Source organism: Brachionichthys hirsutus, chromosome 10 (assembly GCF_040956055.1).
Source record: "Brachionichthys hirsutus isolate HB-005 chromosome 10, CSIRO-AGI_Bhir_v1, whole genome shotgun sequence".
In the NCBI taxonomy this organism is placed as follows: Eukaryota; Metazoa; Chordata; class Actinopteri; order Lophiiformes; family Brachionichthyidae; genus Brachionichthys; species Brachionichthys hirsutus.
In genome coordinates this window covers 2082254-2098720 of record NC_090906.1, presented here as the reverse complement: position 1 = coordinate 2098720, position 16467 = coordinate 2082254, and the positions used below count along the sequence as shown (strand labels likewise).

Sequence of the window (16467 nt, the reverse complement as noted above, 5' to 3'; positions counted from 1 at the left end):
TCCAAAAACAAACGTCGAATTCTTAACTCGGACATGTTCAGATTAGCAAAAGTTAAAGTGCCCATTAACTCAGACGGGTAGAGCAAGCTGCAGTATACGTGCATGCCCCCCCTCCCCCCCCCTCACTCTCTGCTCTGGTCGGGCAGCTCCTGCGGCAGTGCAGGATTTTTCCTGTAGATGTAGGCGTTGGCGTCGCCGTCCAGATTCACCAGCTCGGCGAGCGACGACACGCAGGGATCGTGGTCGTGCAGCAGCGGCGGCAGGCGGGAGGATTTGCGTTGGATGCGGCACGAACGGCGCACCGGCGTGAGGAACTTCAGGTCTTTGATGTCGCCCCTGCTCCTGGATGAGCTCGTGCTGGTATCTGTAATCGTCTTCTTGACACTGACGGGAAACGAGGGGAAAAAGAAATACTGGATCACAGATTGAATTACTATCAGGCAGTTTAATAAACGCAACCTTGCTGCACACCTTTGCAGGTAAGGGGTGGTCTTCACGCTGTACTTTATTAACGAAGCGCCCCCCGCCTGTGGTGTGGTCACCGTTGCGCGCTCATCACTCCGCGCTTCCTCATCCGTCCCCTCTTCGTCCTTCATCTTCTCCTTTTTATATTCATTCTTTACTTTCCGCCGCTCCGCCTCGACGCCACCGCATCCCTCGCTCACCTGCGACGGTTCTGCTGGAGACGAAGGCAGGAGATCAAACGGAAGCGCGTTTCAGGAACGCCGGTGAGCCGAGCAGACCTCAAAGCGTAGGTCCGATACCGGTGAACGTACCGTCGTTACATTTAGAGGGCGTCGCCATGGCCTCCAGCGTATCGCAGAGGTTCATAACGACCTGTCACAATGAGAGCAGAAGATCACACAGCACCGAGGAAGAACCGTTAGCCAACAGAAGCGGTGCGTTCCCTTACCTCGTCCACTCCCTCCTGAGGGTCTGCGTCCGGGTCGAGGGAGATGTTCACGGTCCCTGGTGTTCTGCTGCGTGTGCTCGACTGGGCCCTCTGGGCGTCTGCACAGGGAGCCCCAGCAGCAGCAGCAGGGCGTGGCTCGCGTGCGTTTTCAGGGTTCCACTGTGAAGCCGGCCGAAGCTTCTGTTTGGGAGCCGCTTTCGGTCTCACAGACGCCGCTGTCGTCGTGGCCGGCCTCTTTAAAGTCTTGCCTTTGGAAGCCAACCACTCTGCTAGTTTTGCTCTGCGGGGAACACACACACACACACACACACACACACACACACTTTTGAACAGACCTGCAACGCGCCAGCGGCGACGCAAACACAAAGCGGAGTGTGAAACGCTACCTTTTTTCCTCTGCGGTCTCCGCGGTCGATCGGTACTGGCTGAAGGAGCTCAAGACGGAAGGCTTTCTGGCCTTCCTGTCCACCTCTGAAGTCCTTGAGCTTTGTGCACCATTACAGTTTACGGATTTAGCCGTTGTTAGCGCTGCCGGAACGGTTCTGGCAGGAAGGCGAGCAGGACCGGACACCTGAACAGGTAGATTCACCAACGACTTGGGCCTCGTTTGAGCAGACTTTTGTCCAGGGAGGTGACCAACAGACTTGGAACTCGTCCTCATCACCCTTTGGCCGTCAGGGTTGAGGACGGTGTCCCTCCCGTTAGCATTCGATTTCCAAATGGAACCAATTTTGGACTGGACAATCTTGCCTTTGTACATACCGGGGGCTGGTTTTGATGAGGGCACAGCAGCTGCTGGCTTTGGAGCATGTGCAACCGTTTGGTCTTTCGCAGCACGTTTTCTGTGGGGGGTCTGACCCTGCAGGCGTAGGTGTCTCCCATCACTAGTCGCCGACATCGCGTCGGACAGTTTGACCTTGGATTTAGGAGGAACCAGTTTGACCTTGGATCGAGGAGGACCATTCTTTGCTGCAGTTTCCTCTTTTTTGTTGCTTTTCAGTTGCAAACGAGCAGCAGATGTTTTATCATTTTTAATAAGGGGCTTGTATCCAGTCACTGGCTGAGCGTTTTCCTTGTTTTCCTAATGTAAAAATAAAAATAATAAAGGTTACCTGTATTCAGGTTGAACATTTTTAATGTTTAATTTAACTACCGGTAAGTGAGAAATATCCAAAAGGAGAAATATTTCGTTTGATGCATCAACTTACCTGTGTGAGGTTTTCCATTGTGAAACCTCAATGGAAGTTTCTGGGCGGGGCAAAAGGGTAATCAGTTACATAACGTATATAAAATGTTGCTGTGGAAAATCAATTCGAATCGTTTGGATTGTACTTCATGTAAAGTGCCTACAAAGAGTACATGCTTTCAAGTTATAAAACAACCTAGAAAAGTACACGTACAGCAAAGTATGCGTACCGGTAAATAAAAACGAATTCAGTTGCTATTGGCACCGGTGATTTCAGCTAGCGAACGTCAACGGCTGAAATACGTTTAGTTTTAGCGCGGAGGTTAGCTTGTACGTTCAGCCGTCGTTCCTGTTCAAGTTCTCTAACTGTATCAGTAAGTGTTCATAAAATAAATATAATATTATTTTACACGCTTCTACCATAAAATAAAGAGGACTTTATTTTACCTGGCTGTCCTTTCTGCTCGTCCTCTATTTGCGCGTCCAAAAGCAGCTTAATCAGGAAAAACAGCAAATTTAACTTTGTGCTCCAGTGCTGCGATTGGTTATCCAATTCTCGCGAGACCAGAATATTAACCAATCAGGTGTCTCAAAAATAAAAGCGTTTATGAAAGCAGACTGGGTGCGTTCTCTCATGCCTCTCTCCTTCGCTCCGTTTGAAGATGAATGAATGAATATATTTATTAGATAGAATGTTAGAGTACAAGTACAGTCACACAGTAGCATGTATTACAGTACAAATACAGTCAAACATCCTGCCTAAGAGGAGCATGTCTAAAAAGCCCTTGCGGTCTTGTTTCCGTTGAAAGTCCTTCGTACATAAATCATCGACAATTAACAATAAAAATAAAACCAATATTCAATAACTCAATTGATGCAAAGTAACATTAGAAAAATAAAATGATTTTACACCACCGATGCAAACTAACAATTAATCTAAAATAAATTACACCACTGATGCAAAATGACAATGAATGGCAATAGTTTACATAAATTACAATAATTTACTAAGGCACTTGATATGTGCAACGTAGGTGGACAAAAAAAAGGGGGGGATGATCCGGAGAGAGTCGTGATGACTATCTCCATTTCTGTCCCCCTAAAAGGTGTGTTTTTAGGGCCGTTTTGAAGGAGGCCAAAGAGGATTTGAACTCAAAATAGAATTCCATTAATACCGGCCCAAAACACAAAACGTGATTGATGCAAAGAGGTGTCTATTTATTTATAGAAACCTGACATATAATGACGTGTTTTGTTCTATTTTATAGCTAAAGCTATACATTATAGTCATATTTATAACGAGTCAGTAGGTCAAATATAATATGCGTTTTACTAAGTTATTAACCGGACGTTTGTAAGACATTATGGCTTATTTGTTAACAATGGGACTTCACAAAACGCAGAACAAGTATGGCGGTTATAGCGCAACGGCGTGGTGTCAATATTTGGAATTTCAAAAGAGTGCAGTGCATTATGGGAAAAGAGCTACGCGCGCTTCAACGCGTGGACGTTACTAAAATCGTCATCAATCACACGAATTACGCCCATTGTTATTGACGCGCAACACATTTTACTTTGAAGGCGAAACTCGGAAGTGACGTCGGTTTTGAAACGCCGTGATAGCTAATAGCATTAGCCGCGTTGTTTATTACTATCCTTGAAACGGTTTCACCGCGGAAACTCAAGATGCAGAACCGCTGCGCTGTTCCGAACTGTTCCGGTACCAAGTTCGACCCACGGCCACTCTTCAGGTTTCCGCGTGACCCAGAAAGGTAGCTAATGCTAATGCTAACGCTGCTGCTAAACAGGAAGCTCTCAAGCTAACAACTTAACTAGCGTGTTCTCATTTAGGCGTGCAGTTAAAAACTTGAACGAAAAAAAATTTAAATTCTCAATTTATTAATTAATATTTAGGCATGTATTAGACTTTCTTTATGTAGCAACTCGTTAGTTACAAAATATGGATAATTGTAGCTAACCTTCCCATTCAATGCACTGACGTGCTCGTGGTTTAAGCTTCTGTATGCTAACAGCAGGATCCACAGATGGTTTGGCAGTAATGTTGCATTAAAAAATATATATCGCGATGACAAAACATCTGGAGCAGATGCTAATCTTGAGGGAGACGTATATGGAAACACGAATCCACTGTCTTGACTCATATCACACTGCAGAATTCTGATTACTCCAGTGAGTGGCATTCTAGTTATTGATCTTTCAATGCCCCATTGAGGAGACCATATCTTTGGTATTGGATGTAGTTAAACAACATCCGGTATGATATGTAGCTCCGCCCCCGCCACATTAAGCAAAAATCCTTGTTGTTTTCATCCTGGTCTCATTTGTCCTTTCAGGTCTAAAAAGTGGGTTGAAAAATGTCAGAGGGACGATCTCCAAGAGAAACCCCCCGATCAGCTGTTCAGATTCTACAGAGTCTGTGGGAGACACTTTGAAGCAACGTCGTTTCAGGGCGTAAGTAACGCTGCCATTTGTACATGTTTATGAACAGGAAGCAGAGGACCGTGGGAAATATCGCCTGGACGGACCGGGGGGGGGTACCCAAATAAACAAAGAGGAATCTAATCTTACCAATAAACTTCATATTATGCACTTGCAATAACTATTAAACAAGTATTACACCAATATCTACTCACCATTAGTTGTGGTCTCATGTTCATGTTTTTTTGTTTCACAAATTCCACATTCTTGCCTTTTAATCCAGGGTTCTGGTCTCTGTGTGCCGAACTCTTTTTGACCCCTTCATTGCCTCGTTAATGAAGCCAGGCAGCTGTAGATAAACCTTGTTTTAAGTCTGACTCCTGGTTTGTCTGTTAAAAGACGTTTTATTTTCTTGGAGGTCGACGGCGCCTCTCATTCCTCCTCTTCTTCTTCCTCCTCAGTTGGACTTTCCCATTAGCAAAGAAGCTCTCCAAAGACGTTTGTTATTTATTAATTTTCGCTAGTTTACGTCTGTTTTTAGTAACGTATCACGTAAAGCATGAAGATTCACAGGCGAATGTTACGTTGGAGAAAATCCCGCCGTTTTTCAAAATAAAACAACTTTTAGACGCTAATAATCGATACAACGGAAATTGTATGAATTAGTTCTTCTTTCTGTGCTGCCCGGTAACAAATGCCTCACGGACCGGTACCGGTGGTTGGGGACCGCTGGCCTGGAGGAAATGTGGGTTGATTCCTAATTCACAGCGAGTAACATTGTAACGTTCATGAACCGTTTTGACATTTCATTCAGGACATTGAGAGCTCAGTGTTGAAGGAGGACGCCGTCCCGACTCTCGTCGACGGGCAAAGCCAACCTCAAACCGAGAAGGTGAAGCGCCGCACAGAAGCGGTGCGTAACTCACATTTAAACTGTTTTTAAATGTGCGAAAGGAATTTACAACGGCAGTCGTTGTTTTGTGTTTTTAATTTTAACATTTATTTTTGTAGACCGAGAATGAGACAGAGGAGAGGAAAAGTAAGTACCGGTGTACGAACTCGTTTTCATTCATCAGACACGAGAACCAAACATGAAAGTCTTACAGATGTTTCCCTTTTTAGAAATCAAAAAGTCTCAAGCAGAGACGGCTAAGGACGACATCCAGGCACCCGCGGAGGAAGACGAGTACAAGGAGTATCTAAAGTCCTTATTTGAAGTTGTTGGATTGTTGGGAGAGCAAAGCATCCCCCCGACCGGGCCCGGTGATGATGCCCAGGATGGCGTCGGGTCAAGTAACTTCCAGGCGTTGCTCGAGTATCGCATGAGTTGTGGAGACGAAGGCCTTAAGAAGCGGCACGGTGTGAATCACGAGTTCTGCTCCTCATCTCGCCTGAATCAAATGATCGAGGTGTTTGAGAAACACGTCCACAGGAAGCTGCAGGAGGAAGTCCAGCGGAACGGCTTCTTCTCGTTGCTTACGGAGGATTTGGTGAAGATCTCCGGAGGGTGGTTCCTCCCCGTCTTCGTCCGTTTCATGGACCAGTCCAACTGCCAGAAGGCCAGGTTTCTGGGATTCGTGTCCTTTGAAGGCGAGGCAGATGACTTGGCGGAGCGAGCTCTGTCTGAGATGACTGACGATTGGGGCTTGGATATGGACCAATGCAGAGGTCAAGCTCACTCCTGTTCCGGGACACACTTCAGTAAATGTAAAACCTTTTCCTCCCGAGTGGTGGAGCGGTACCCGCTGGCGGTGCTGACCCTGAACCCGGCGTCCGCGTTGAACGCGTCGTTGGCGAGCGGCATGGCCGTGCCAGCGGTCCAGCTCGTCGTCTCCATCTTGAAGAAGATCGATTCGTTCTTCGGCCGGTCTCCGTTGCTGCTGCTGGAGCTGGAGCACGCCATTTCCATTTTCTTCGCAGACCGAGAGGAAAAAGCCACGGAGCTGAAGGCGATCTGTCAGAGCAGCTGGACCGGACGAAACGACGCGTTTGAGGTGGCAGCGGAGATCCTGGAGGCGCTGCTGCTCTGCGTGGACAGCGTGCACGACAACGAGGACATGAGGTGGAGCGACGAGGTCACGCACGGCGCCTTGGTGATTTCAAGAGCGCTGGCTAATTTTGAGTTCATCATGGCGCTGGTCGTGTTGAAAAACGTCCTGACTCTGACGCAGGCGTTCGGGAAGAATGTGCAAGGGGACGTGACGGACGCACACTTCGCTGCGAGCAGTTTGAACGCCGTGCGGCAGTCCCTCCAGGAAGTGTCCGACAACATCGACGTGTATCACGAGTTCTGGACCGATGAGGCGGTCAACCTCGCTTCTGCAATGGAGATCCCGGTTAAGGTTCCCCGTGCGTTCCTGAGAAAGCACCGGTCAGAATCCGGAAGCGTCCGGCCAGAGAGTTACTACAAGGATCACGTGTCTGTTCCGGTGGTGAACCACGTCGTCACGGAGGTGAAGGACCTCTTCTCTGAGAGCCACCTGAAGGCTCTGAGATGTCTGTCGCTGGTCCCCGCTGTCATTGAGCATCAAAAGTCCGCCAAACCCGAGGAGGACGGCGTCCAGCTGTTCAAAGGTGACCTCCCCAACGCGGCGTCGCTCTCTGCCGAGCTGCACTGCTGGTGGGTCAAGTGGAGCAAAAAGGTGAAAGGAGCGGTTTCCCCGTCCAGCCTTCAGGAAACGCTCCAGCTGGCCGACGTGAAGTTCTTCCCCAACGTGCTCGCAGTCCTGAGGCTCGTCGGCGTCCTCCCGACCCTGGCGCCGGAGGACGGCTGCAACGCGGCTTTCAAGCGCTTTCAGATGTGCATGGAGAACACGCCCGACGGGTTCAAGTCCAAAAGTTTGGCGTTTCTGAACATAAACTATGATGTTGGGTACGATCTGGATGCTTTAGTGGAGGAGTACGCGAAGGCCTACCCAGACAGCGATGCTATCGTCGCTAACGTCCACACAGGTGATGCTCAAACTGAATGAACTGTTGTTTCGGCTATGCTAAAAACGCATCATAAACTCAGTGGTGAAAACCAGAACGGCATTGCTCTCTCTTGTCATTCACGATAGAATTTACTTCTGTAAAGAGACTGATTTCACCTTCTGTTGTATTTTCTACTCCTTCCCAAGCGTGTTAATAAATGGCTAGTCTTTTGTCAGAAGCACTCATTTCACACAATGGAATGAATGTGGGAGAATACAGTTTAGAATTTCTATTTATTTTTCTCTTGACTTTAATGTACCCCCCCAAAATCAGATTTAGAATCAAAATGGTTTAAGGTCATGATGGCCAAAAAGCACAACTGTAGGACACCCTAAATGTGTGTCTGTTGACGGCTCAGCAATCATTAACCATTAAATGTGGAGTTATATGGTAAGAACTTGGATTGAGTTTAGAAATACAAGCGATGAGTTATAATTAAGGACATTTTACCAGCCTGCTGGATTAGAGCTTCAGGATCCGGTTCTGGTGAGTAAAGACGCGCTCTTTTGTTAGACCAGTGTTCAAGCTGTTCATAGTTAAGAAGATCAAAGGTACATTACAGTCCCTGGAGGAAGATGATCTCCATCGGTACTGCATTCCAATCCATGAACTGTGAAAGTGTTACATTATTTGTCCTCTGCAGATGCTGATAGACAAAAAAAAACAACAACCCCGCTCTAATTTCTAATAGATGACAAAATGTGACTTTACAGATGATAAAAATATTTAAAATATAATCAATAAAAGTGTTTTCTTTAAGAAAAAAGTACATTCAGATATAGAGCTGCAAAATCAAGTAACGAAAGATAATGTCAAAAATCAATTGAAAAATACATTGAAATTATTGGAGGATAAATATATATATAGTAAAAAAATATATATACAGTATATATATATATATATATATATAGATTAGTGGATAAAAATGTATATATTTTTATCCACGCGTATTTTAGGTACTTTTGTAAAAATATTTATATATATTTGTTTTTACAAAAGTACCTAAAAAACGCGTTTCACACAGGCAAAGAGAAAGTTTTCGTCATCTAATGTAATATATTTCAGTGAACACAAACGCACGATCGATCATCGTATTCAGACGAGAACAGACGTGAATGAACCAGTCGACGCATCTGAAATAAAAAGTGACTTTATTGACAAGGAAACTGTCCGGACTCCAGGCCCGCTGGCTCCGTGCTGCCCCCTACCGGTGTACGTTGTCGCTGCACACAGCTCAGTTCCTGGTTGATGGGATAACACGTTTTCGGCGCACCACGCAACATCAACTTTTGGTAGCATGGAACTATTAGCTTCTTAGATCGCTAAGGAGGTATTGGGCGGCGGGAACACTGAAAGTCCACTGTGCCGAAGGTTCTGCTAAAGGCATGACGCGTTAGACTGCTGCAGGATTTATCATAGTAGGCTTACCAGCTTGCAAACGACAGCTAAGCTAGCTAACGCGCTAGCTACCGACTTTGCCAAGATGACTGACTGCTGCGCCGCAGCGAACTGTAATTACAAACAAGGAGAATCAGAAAGCTCCGCTGCTCTTTTCAACTTTCCTTTGGACCCGGAGCGGTAAGTGCGATTATTTCATTGAGATATACATCAAAATTAGCCACTTAGCATGCGAAATTGAATCTGTTAGCTCCCCATCGTTAGCACTGGCGCTAGCTTCGCATCATGTTGGCAGTAGCACAAGTCCGTCGAAAATGGCGCAGAGCGGCTTTACTCGTGAAAGAAAAGTCGGCGTGAAAAACATTCCGCTCGCCCGTTCAGCCCCGGAGTTCGACACTAACGCACAATAGTGACTCTGTCCGTCCGCCCCGAGCGTCGAGTCGTCCCGCAAACAAAGGGGAATTCAAGTTTAAAACTTTTCGGTTCTGTAAGCTAATTTCTATCGCTATCGACGGGCTACGCTCGCTAACGCGTAGCTAGCTTAGCCTTAGCAGACTTGGAACGCCGCCCATTTGGAGTTCTATTCCGCCAAATTTAGTATCACATGAATCAAACTGTATCATTTTCGCTTCACAACTAATCAATCATATAATGATTCTTTTTGACGTTTTCTATTGTGACCCGTGAACTAATAGTAATCTGGCGCCTCCCTGTATCCTGCGCTAGCTACGCGCCGCTGTCCCTCTTTTATTTCACTTTAACGTTGTGCTAAATGACGAGGGGAGCGGAGTCCAATTCATCCGAGGCTCCCTTCGACCAGTCCGGGCGGGACGACGGGTGGATCGCCGGGGTCTCAACAAGTAGCTTCGCCTCCAGCCCCGCAGAACTAGACCTCCTGTTCCGTGCAAATGCAAATAACTGTCAATAATATCACCTCTGGTAATCAGAGGCATGCAAATGTTTTATTTTATTACAACGCAATTGCCTCTGCAAAGAAGAATATCATCATAGCAAAGTGAGCGTTTTAAAGACGAGTGCCATTTTAATTGGTAGGATTTGTAAGTATTGGTGCCCTTCGTTCTCGATCATGTTCTCGTGCCTCTGCTCTGTCGAACCCGTAACCAGACAAGGCAAACAGATCCAGAGGTTCTCGGGTGTTGGGTGCAACCCTGTCGTGGGGAAACTGGTTTTGCACGATGCAGCATTTGGCTAAAGACTCGTAGCAAGTCTGCAGGAATGCTCACCCACTTCTGACACAGTTGCTGCACTTGGCTGACGACATGCTGCTGCATGTGTCAGAGACGCGATGCTCAAAAACTAGAGGGCACAGACCTCCGCCAAGCAGCTCGTTCCCCTCCTAACTGGATTTGCACCGTCCACGTGGTTGATCTGGATCATCACCAAAAGGGTCTAAAGTGTTCTTGGTACCTTTTTATACACCGACCATGAAAAGTGAATCAGAGTTGATTTGTAACAGATTTTTTTTTAATCCATAAATGGAGATTTAAAGGTTAAAATTTACTATCTTTTCTTGACCTCATTGTGGATCCGATCCAGAGTCATGATAGTTCATATCCGACCGCTTTATGACTGCGGTGTTTGGTGAGTGAGTTCAATGCATATTTTACAAGATTTTTAAAGCCTTTGTTATAAATAAATGAAAAAAACCCAGATTTATTTTGTATCCAGATCGCTCTCAAAATTTAATGGGATCCAAATTAGACCAAGACCCATCTTCAGGTTTTTACTCACGATCCATCCAGCAGTTTTTCCGTAATCCTGCTAACAAAAGGACAAACGGCGTCAAAAGCACGACGTCCTTGGCGGAGATAATGAAACGTTTTTCCTCAGAGCGGCGCCGTCTGAGATGGTAAACTCTTGTTCCTCATTTACACCAGAGTTGCCGTTGTGAAAAGATAAAATGACACGCGAGGCTCGATGGTGTCACGCTGAAGGCGTGTGCTGGCAGAAGAAAGGAATGGATTCTCATTTCCTCGCAGCAACAGTGAGCGTAAAATAGTTCACTGAGAATAGTGACATTTAGAAACGCATAAAAAGGCTTGTACAGAAGGGGAACTAATAAAGGATTAAAAGGACGTTTTTAAATGTTCAAGATAAAAAAAGAAGAAGAAACTTGCTGAAATATACATATATATTTATTTGTGTATTGTAGGGTCAGGACGATTACAAATTGTGCTTCTAAATTCATGGAGTTTGGACAATACTTTTACCGAAGTTACACCCGGATCCATAAATTCTGATATAGAATAGAGAGTGATATTCTAGAATGTTAAGATAATAAGGCCTGTGGGAAATTCACTACTAACGCCACCAGTGTGATTCGAAGGTTCGCTGGTTGGTGGGATGACACGCCGTCTTGTGATTGAGGAGTCGCCCTCACGACAGGGTTTTGGTTTCAGCCGGATCCTATTGACATCCTACCCACGTGGTGAAAGCGCTCGAGCCACTGTATAAATCTCCATGTCCAACGACTTCAGAATAAAGATCGAGTCTCGGATATTTATGGTTACAATCCATCAGAATCGTTTTCACATTAGCCGAAGCGTCTTCGTTGCCCCCACCGTAGACGGGCTGGAACCAAACGTCTTATAAGTAGTTGCCGGTTTACACCGGTTTAGTCGTTATTTATTGCGTTCAAGACGTGGAAGGTTGATGTTTTCTATCGTTAAGCATCCTGACCAAACACTTCATGCACTTTCCCCTCTCGTGTTTTTCAGCTGCAACCAATGGCTGGTGAACTGTTGTCGCCAAGACTTGGCATCGGAGCCTCCAGAGCAGTTGCACGGACTCTACAGACTTTGTTCAAAGCACTTTGAGCCTTCGATGATCTCTGATCAGGTAAGAAGAAAATCTGTTTCGTCTAATTTCAGAAACACTCCCGTGCAAATCTGTAGCTTGGATGCAGCTCGACGACATTCCACTCATGACTGCTACCTCCAATTTTGCAAACTTGTTGGAAAAAGCCAGCGTTTCATGCAGTGTGCGGAGAATAAGCAGAAGTGTGTCCCAATGTTTTAGTGTTTCTGTTGGGAAGAGAATTGTTACACAATTACTACTTCCTATATTAGATTACTGTGATATAATTTATCAAAACACTACAGCTTCAATTCTTAAATCACTTAATTCTTAAATCACTTAATGTTACATATAATAGTCTGTGTAGATTCATTCTCCGCTGCCCTTTTAGAACCCACCACTGTTTGCTTTACCGACAACTGTCCTGACTTACTCCATCCTGCAGACGACAATTTCACTGGTTATTGTTTATTTTTAAATGCATTAACCTCAGTTATCCGGATTATTTGAAACAATGTTTTATTTATTTTCATTCTTCCTATAGTTTATTTCATGCTGACCAAACCTTTTTTTGTTGTTCCGAGGATTAAAAAGGAAATAGGGAAATTTGCATTCCAATTCAAAGCTCCTGCTGATTGGAACAGTCTTCCATCCTCCATCCGCTCTATAAGATCTTATAATATGTTTGAAAATGCCCTATTGTTACATTTTCAAAATGCTTGTAATTGCTTTTAACTTTGTGTTGCTATCTTATCTTCTCATGTAATAACTGCAATTTTAGTTTATTATTACTATTTTGACAGAGAGCTACATGTGCATGTTTGTATGTGTGTTGTTTGAGAGTGTGGATGTGTGTTTGTGTGTAAAGAGAGTATTTTTATTTATTTTTATTTTTTTTTGCATATCTGCACTGCTGTAATTTGTTCTCTTGTTTTGATTGAGGACCCTCTTGAAAACGAGACGGTTTCATCTCAAGGGGGTTTATCCTTTTAAATAAACAAATCAATGGTTTGTCCTTTTCAGGATGCCTCGAGCTGCGTCTTAAGAGAAGATGCTGTTCCTACAATATTTGACCTTGCAACGCCTGTGAATAATCAATCATCCTGCAACAGAAAGCGAGCCAGAGATCCTGTAAGTGTTTATTTGAAAGAACTCTTTTTTTTAGCAGCTATTGAAGCACAAAATGCTAATCGGTAAATGTTGTGTTTTCCTAGTCGGAAGAAGAACCGACGTCTGTGAAGAAAACAAAAGGTACGGAGAATGGTTCCTTTCTGTGTTTGAAGAGGCCTTTTTATATTTCCTCTGAACTCCAATGCGTTACAAATATTCACCAAGTCACTTCCACATTTTAATCCGTTGCATCTCTCGCCGTTAGAAAACACAACCGAGCCAGAAGTACCCGGAGAGATGACGGAAGTGTCTGCGGGGGACAGTGCAACGCCCCAACTTCAGAATGATGGGCAAACCCAGGAGGATGCAGCCGGCTCCAGAGCCAAAGAAGCGCTGAACGTGTACTTCAAGGAAATCCTTGCCCTGACCGGGTTCAGCATCAACGGCGAGAACATCAACACCGACGAGCCGATCGGCGGCGGCGCGAGAGGTCAGCAAGCGCTCAATCGAATCTGCATGGAGGAAATTGACAAGAAGGAAATCCTCCAGATCAGCGAAGACCTGATGAGGGAGGAGATCCAAAACAGCCTCAAACTGGCACGCTACTTCTCCATCTTGCTTCAGGATAGAACGAGCATAGAGGGGAAGCAGCAGATCCCAATTTTCATCAGGTCCGTCACAGTCGACGGCTACCCGCAAAAGCACCTCGTCGGGTTCTTGTCATGTGACCTGGACACAGAGAATTTGTTTTATGTGCTTCTCTCCGAGTTGCGAAACAAGTGGGGGCTGAGGATGGAGCACTGCAGGGGACTGAGCTACCTGGTCACGGGGGGCATGTGTCAGAAGATGCGAGACCTTACCTGCAGGATTCTGCAGGAGTTCCCACAAGTGGTTTTGTCTCCCAGTGACCCGTATGCCTTCAACATATGGATTATCCGCTGCATGCCCGTGCCCTCCATTCAGAATGTCGCAGACACTGTGGAAGAGGTGGCTTCGTTACTCAGGAAAACACCCGAGCTGTGGAAGAGGCTGGAGGGGAAGATCCAGATGACCTACGGGCACGTCAAGGGGGAGGCGGAGCGGGTCAAGGCGGCCACCGGCGAGAACTGGGAATATGGGACGGATGCTTTCCAGACCATGCTGGACATTTTGGAGCCGTTCCTGAACTGCATCAATGAGATGATTTCAAAGGTTGATGAAGACACCGCGCAGCAAATGGCCAAGCTCAAGCCCATCATGAAGAATTTCAATTTCATCATCACGCTGGTCGTCCTGAAGAACACCCTCTGCTGCGTGAGCATCCTCAACGCCAGCCTCAGGGGAATCATCAGCATCAGCAGCACCTTGCAGTACACCATTTCCAACGCCTTAAAGCTGGTGAGCAAATACCAACACGAGCTCGCCGTGTTGCACAGGAAGTGGTTCTCGGACGCCGTCGGCAGAGCGAAGAAGCTGGGCGTGGAGGTCGCCAAGCCGGAGGTGGCTCAGGGAGACGCGGCCGAGACGCCGCTGGACGACTTCTACAGAGAGAGCCTGAGCCGGCCCATCTTGCAGTATCTCGTTGCAGAGGTGAAGCGAGTCTTCAGCACCGAGATGGTGCGGATTCTCCGGTGGCTTTCGTTGGTGCCGTCTTACATGGCCGACCACAATTTCAGCATTCGCAGGGATAAGGTGGCGGACGCCAACTTGAACAACCTGGCGAGGCCCGACACATTTTACGAAGAGCTCGGTTCTTGGGAGGTGAAGTGGAAGCACGCGAGCAAGCGTCGGATCCTGCCCACCACGGTGTTCGCCACGCTCAAGATTCCGGACATTGGCTTTTACCCAAACGTGCAGAGCCTGCTGAGGGTGCTGGGCACTGTTCCCTGCGTGAACGCCGAGGCGGACGTGTACGGCCAGTACCATATGGTGCTGGAGCGGTGCCACGCCTACCTGAGGGCCACGCCGGAGGACCAACGAAGATGCAGCATGGCGTACGTCTACGTAAACCAAGACGTCCACTTCAGTGTTGAGCAAATGGTGGACTCGTACGTCCAGAAGCATCCGGACATCCTGCAACTGCTGCAAATTGTGAGTCCATTTCCACAAATACGGCGGCCCTGCAAATGTCTTTTGCCCTCGCCAGCAGTAAACGTGTGTGTGTGTGTGTGTGTGTGTGTGTGTGTTCTCCTTCTCAAGATGGCATTGTGTTTTGTGTCGTTTCAGGATGACGACGTTCTAGAGAAGCCTCCCAAAGGTGAGGGGACATGGGGCGATTTTGGGTCGCCACGCAGAACATGTGAATTGTTAAACGGTAGTAAGAGTCATTTTTATTGTCATGGTATAAATAACATTAAATTAAGAAACATCATAAATCCTGCATGCACAATATATTGATGCTACGTTCTTGGCAGGAAGGACACTTGCTAATTTTTCTTCACGCGTTGTCATTTCAGCGGCGCCCCATGGGAACCACGCTGAAAAGGACACCGAAGAAGAGCTGCAGCGCCTCAACCTCGAGATGGACGCGGAAAGACTCGTGGAGATGAAGTGCGCCGAGACGGATCGAGATGCCCTTAAATCCGCTCTGCAGGCGGCGGTCACTGCGGCGTACAGCAGCCAAAGGCGGAGCCACGGCGACGCGGCGGCTCAGGACGGAGAGGTCGAGTACGTGACCAAGTCCGAGATGAAGGAGGTCCTGACCGTGTGCGAGAACGCCGTTCGGGAGGGAATCCTCATGGAAGTGGGGAACTCGTTTTTCTCTTTGTTCATTGATCGCGTTCTGAAGTTGGGCGAGAGGGACCATCTTCCTCTCTTCCTGAGGTTCGTGGACAGTTTCGATGTCATGCGGTTGGAGCTGCTGGGGTTCCTCGAGGCGGACCTCGATTGCGATAGCATGGTGCAGCGTCTCCTGGAGATCGTGACGGAGAAGTGGCATCTCGACTTGAATAACTGCCGGGGTCAAGCGTATCTCGGCTCCGGCGACGTTTCCTATAAGCTGAAAGCCTTCGCCTGCAAAGTCCAGGAGAAGTATCCTCTCGCTATAAGTACCCACTGCTCCTCCTACTCCTTCAACACCTGGTGGTCGAAATCGGTCCCGGTACCCGCCGTGAAGAGAGCCCTGGATATATTTGAAGAGGTCGTGATGTTTTTCGGCACCAGCACTGCTCTTCAGAGGCAGCTGGACCACGTAATAGCCATTGGCCTGAGAGAAAGCTACGAGAAGGTCCAGGAGCTGCAGGGGCGCTTCTGCAGCCTGTGGCAGGAGAAGCACGATTCTTACGAGGTGTTTGTCCAGATGCTGGAGGCCATGGTCGAATGTCTGGAGAAGTTCAAGAACAACCCGCAGCGCTGGAAAGCCTTCGTGTCGGAGCAAGCCGGGGCGCTCCTCCGCAAGGTGATGGAGTTTGACTTCATCATCGCGATGGTGGCTTTAAAGAACGCGTCGTCCTTTACCAGGGAGCTGAGTGCTGGTCTTCAGAAGGACCACTTCAGCGCCGCCTCGCAGCTCTGCCAGATCAATGGCATTGTGGCCACGCTGAACAGAGTCAAAACCAACATGAAGGTGTTCCACCAGAACTGGTTCGACGAGGCCTGCGCCGTAGCGCAGAGCCTGAGGGTGCAGGTCGAACTCCCCGAAAGCTCTTTGCCA

General features: G+C 47.1%; 2 protein-coding genes across 2 annotated transcripts; one reads left to right on the top strand and one right to left on the bottom strand.

Annotated features, from left to right (window-relative positions):
• Positions 1 to 122: 122 nt before the first annotated feature.
• Positions 123 to 2139, bottom strand: si:ch211-266i6.3 (cytoskeleton-associated protein 2). Its single transcript, XM_068744247.1, has 6 exons — positions 2122 to 2139; positions 1300 to 1994; positions 914 to 1193; positions 777 to 837; positions 472 to 676; positions 123 to 384 (listed from the first exon to the last, which is right to left on the bottom strand). Exons 1-6 carry the CDS (start codon positions 2137 to 2139, stop codon positions 123 to 125), a joined length of 1521 nt encoding a protein of 506 aa, XP_068600348.1.
• A 1646-nt stretch (positions 2140 to 3785) lies between these two features.
• On the top strand, positions 3786 to 7643 carry LOC137900814 (52 kDa repressor of the inhibitor of the protein kinase-like). The gene is made up of 5 exons (XM_068744956.1): positions 3786 to 3871; positions 4454 to 4571; positions 5353 to 5430; positions 5550 to 5577; positions 5661 to 7643. Exons 1-5 carry the CDS (start codon positions 3786 to 3788, stop codon positions 7508 to 7510), a joined length of 2160 nt encoding a protein of 719 aa, XP_068601057.1. The 3' UTR covers positions 7511 to 7643.
• Positions 7644 to 16467: the final 8824 nt, after the last annotated feature.

Coding starts and splice junctions, on each gene's coding strand:
- si:ch211-266i6.3 (XM_068744247.1), bottom strand. Junction 1,194..1,299: donor GAGACCGCAGAGGAAAAAAG/GTAGCGTTTCAC, acceptor TGTTCCCCGCAG/AGCAAAACTAGCAGAGTGGT. Junction 385..471: donor ACCACCCCTTACCTGCAAAG/GTGTGCAGCAAG, acceptor GTTTCCCGTCAG/TGTCAAGAAGACGATTACAG.
- LOC137900814 (XM_068744956.1), top strand. CDS start 3,786: ATGCAGAACCGCTGCGCTGTTCCGAACTGTTCCGGTACCAAGTTCGAC. Junction 4,572..5,352: donor AAGCAACGTCGTTTCAGGGC/GTAAGTAACGCT, acceptor CATTTCATTCAG/GACATTGAGAGCTCAGTGTT. Junction 5,431..5,549: donor GCCAACCTCAAACCGAGAAG/GTGAAGCGCCGC, acceptor TTATTTTTGTAG/ACCGAGAATGAGACAGAGGA.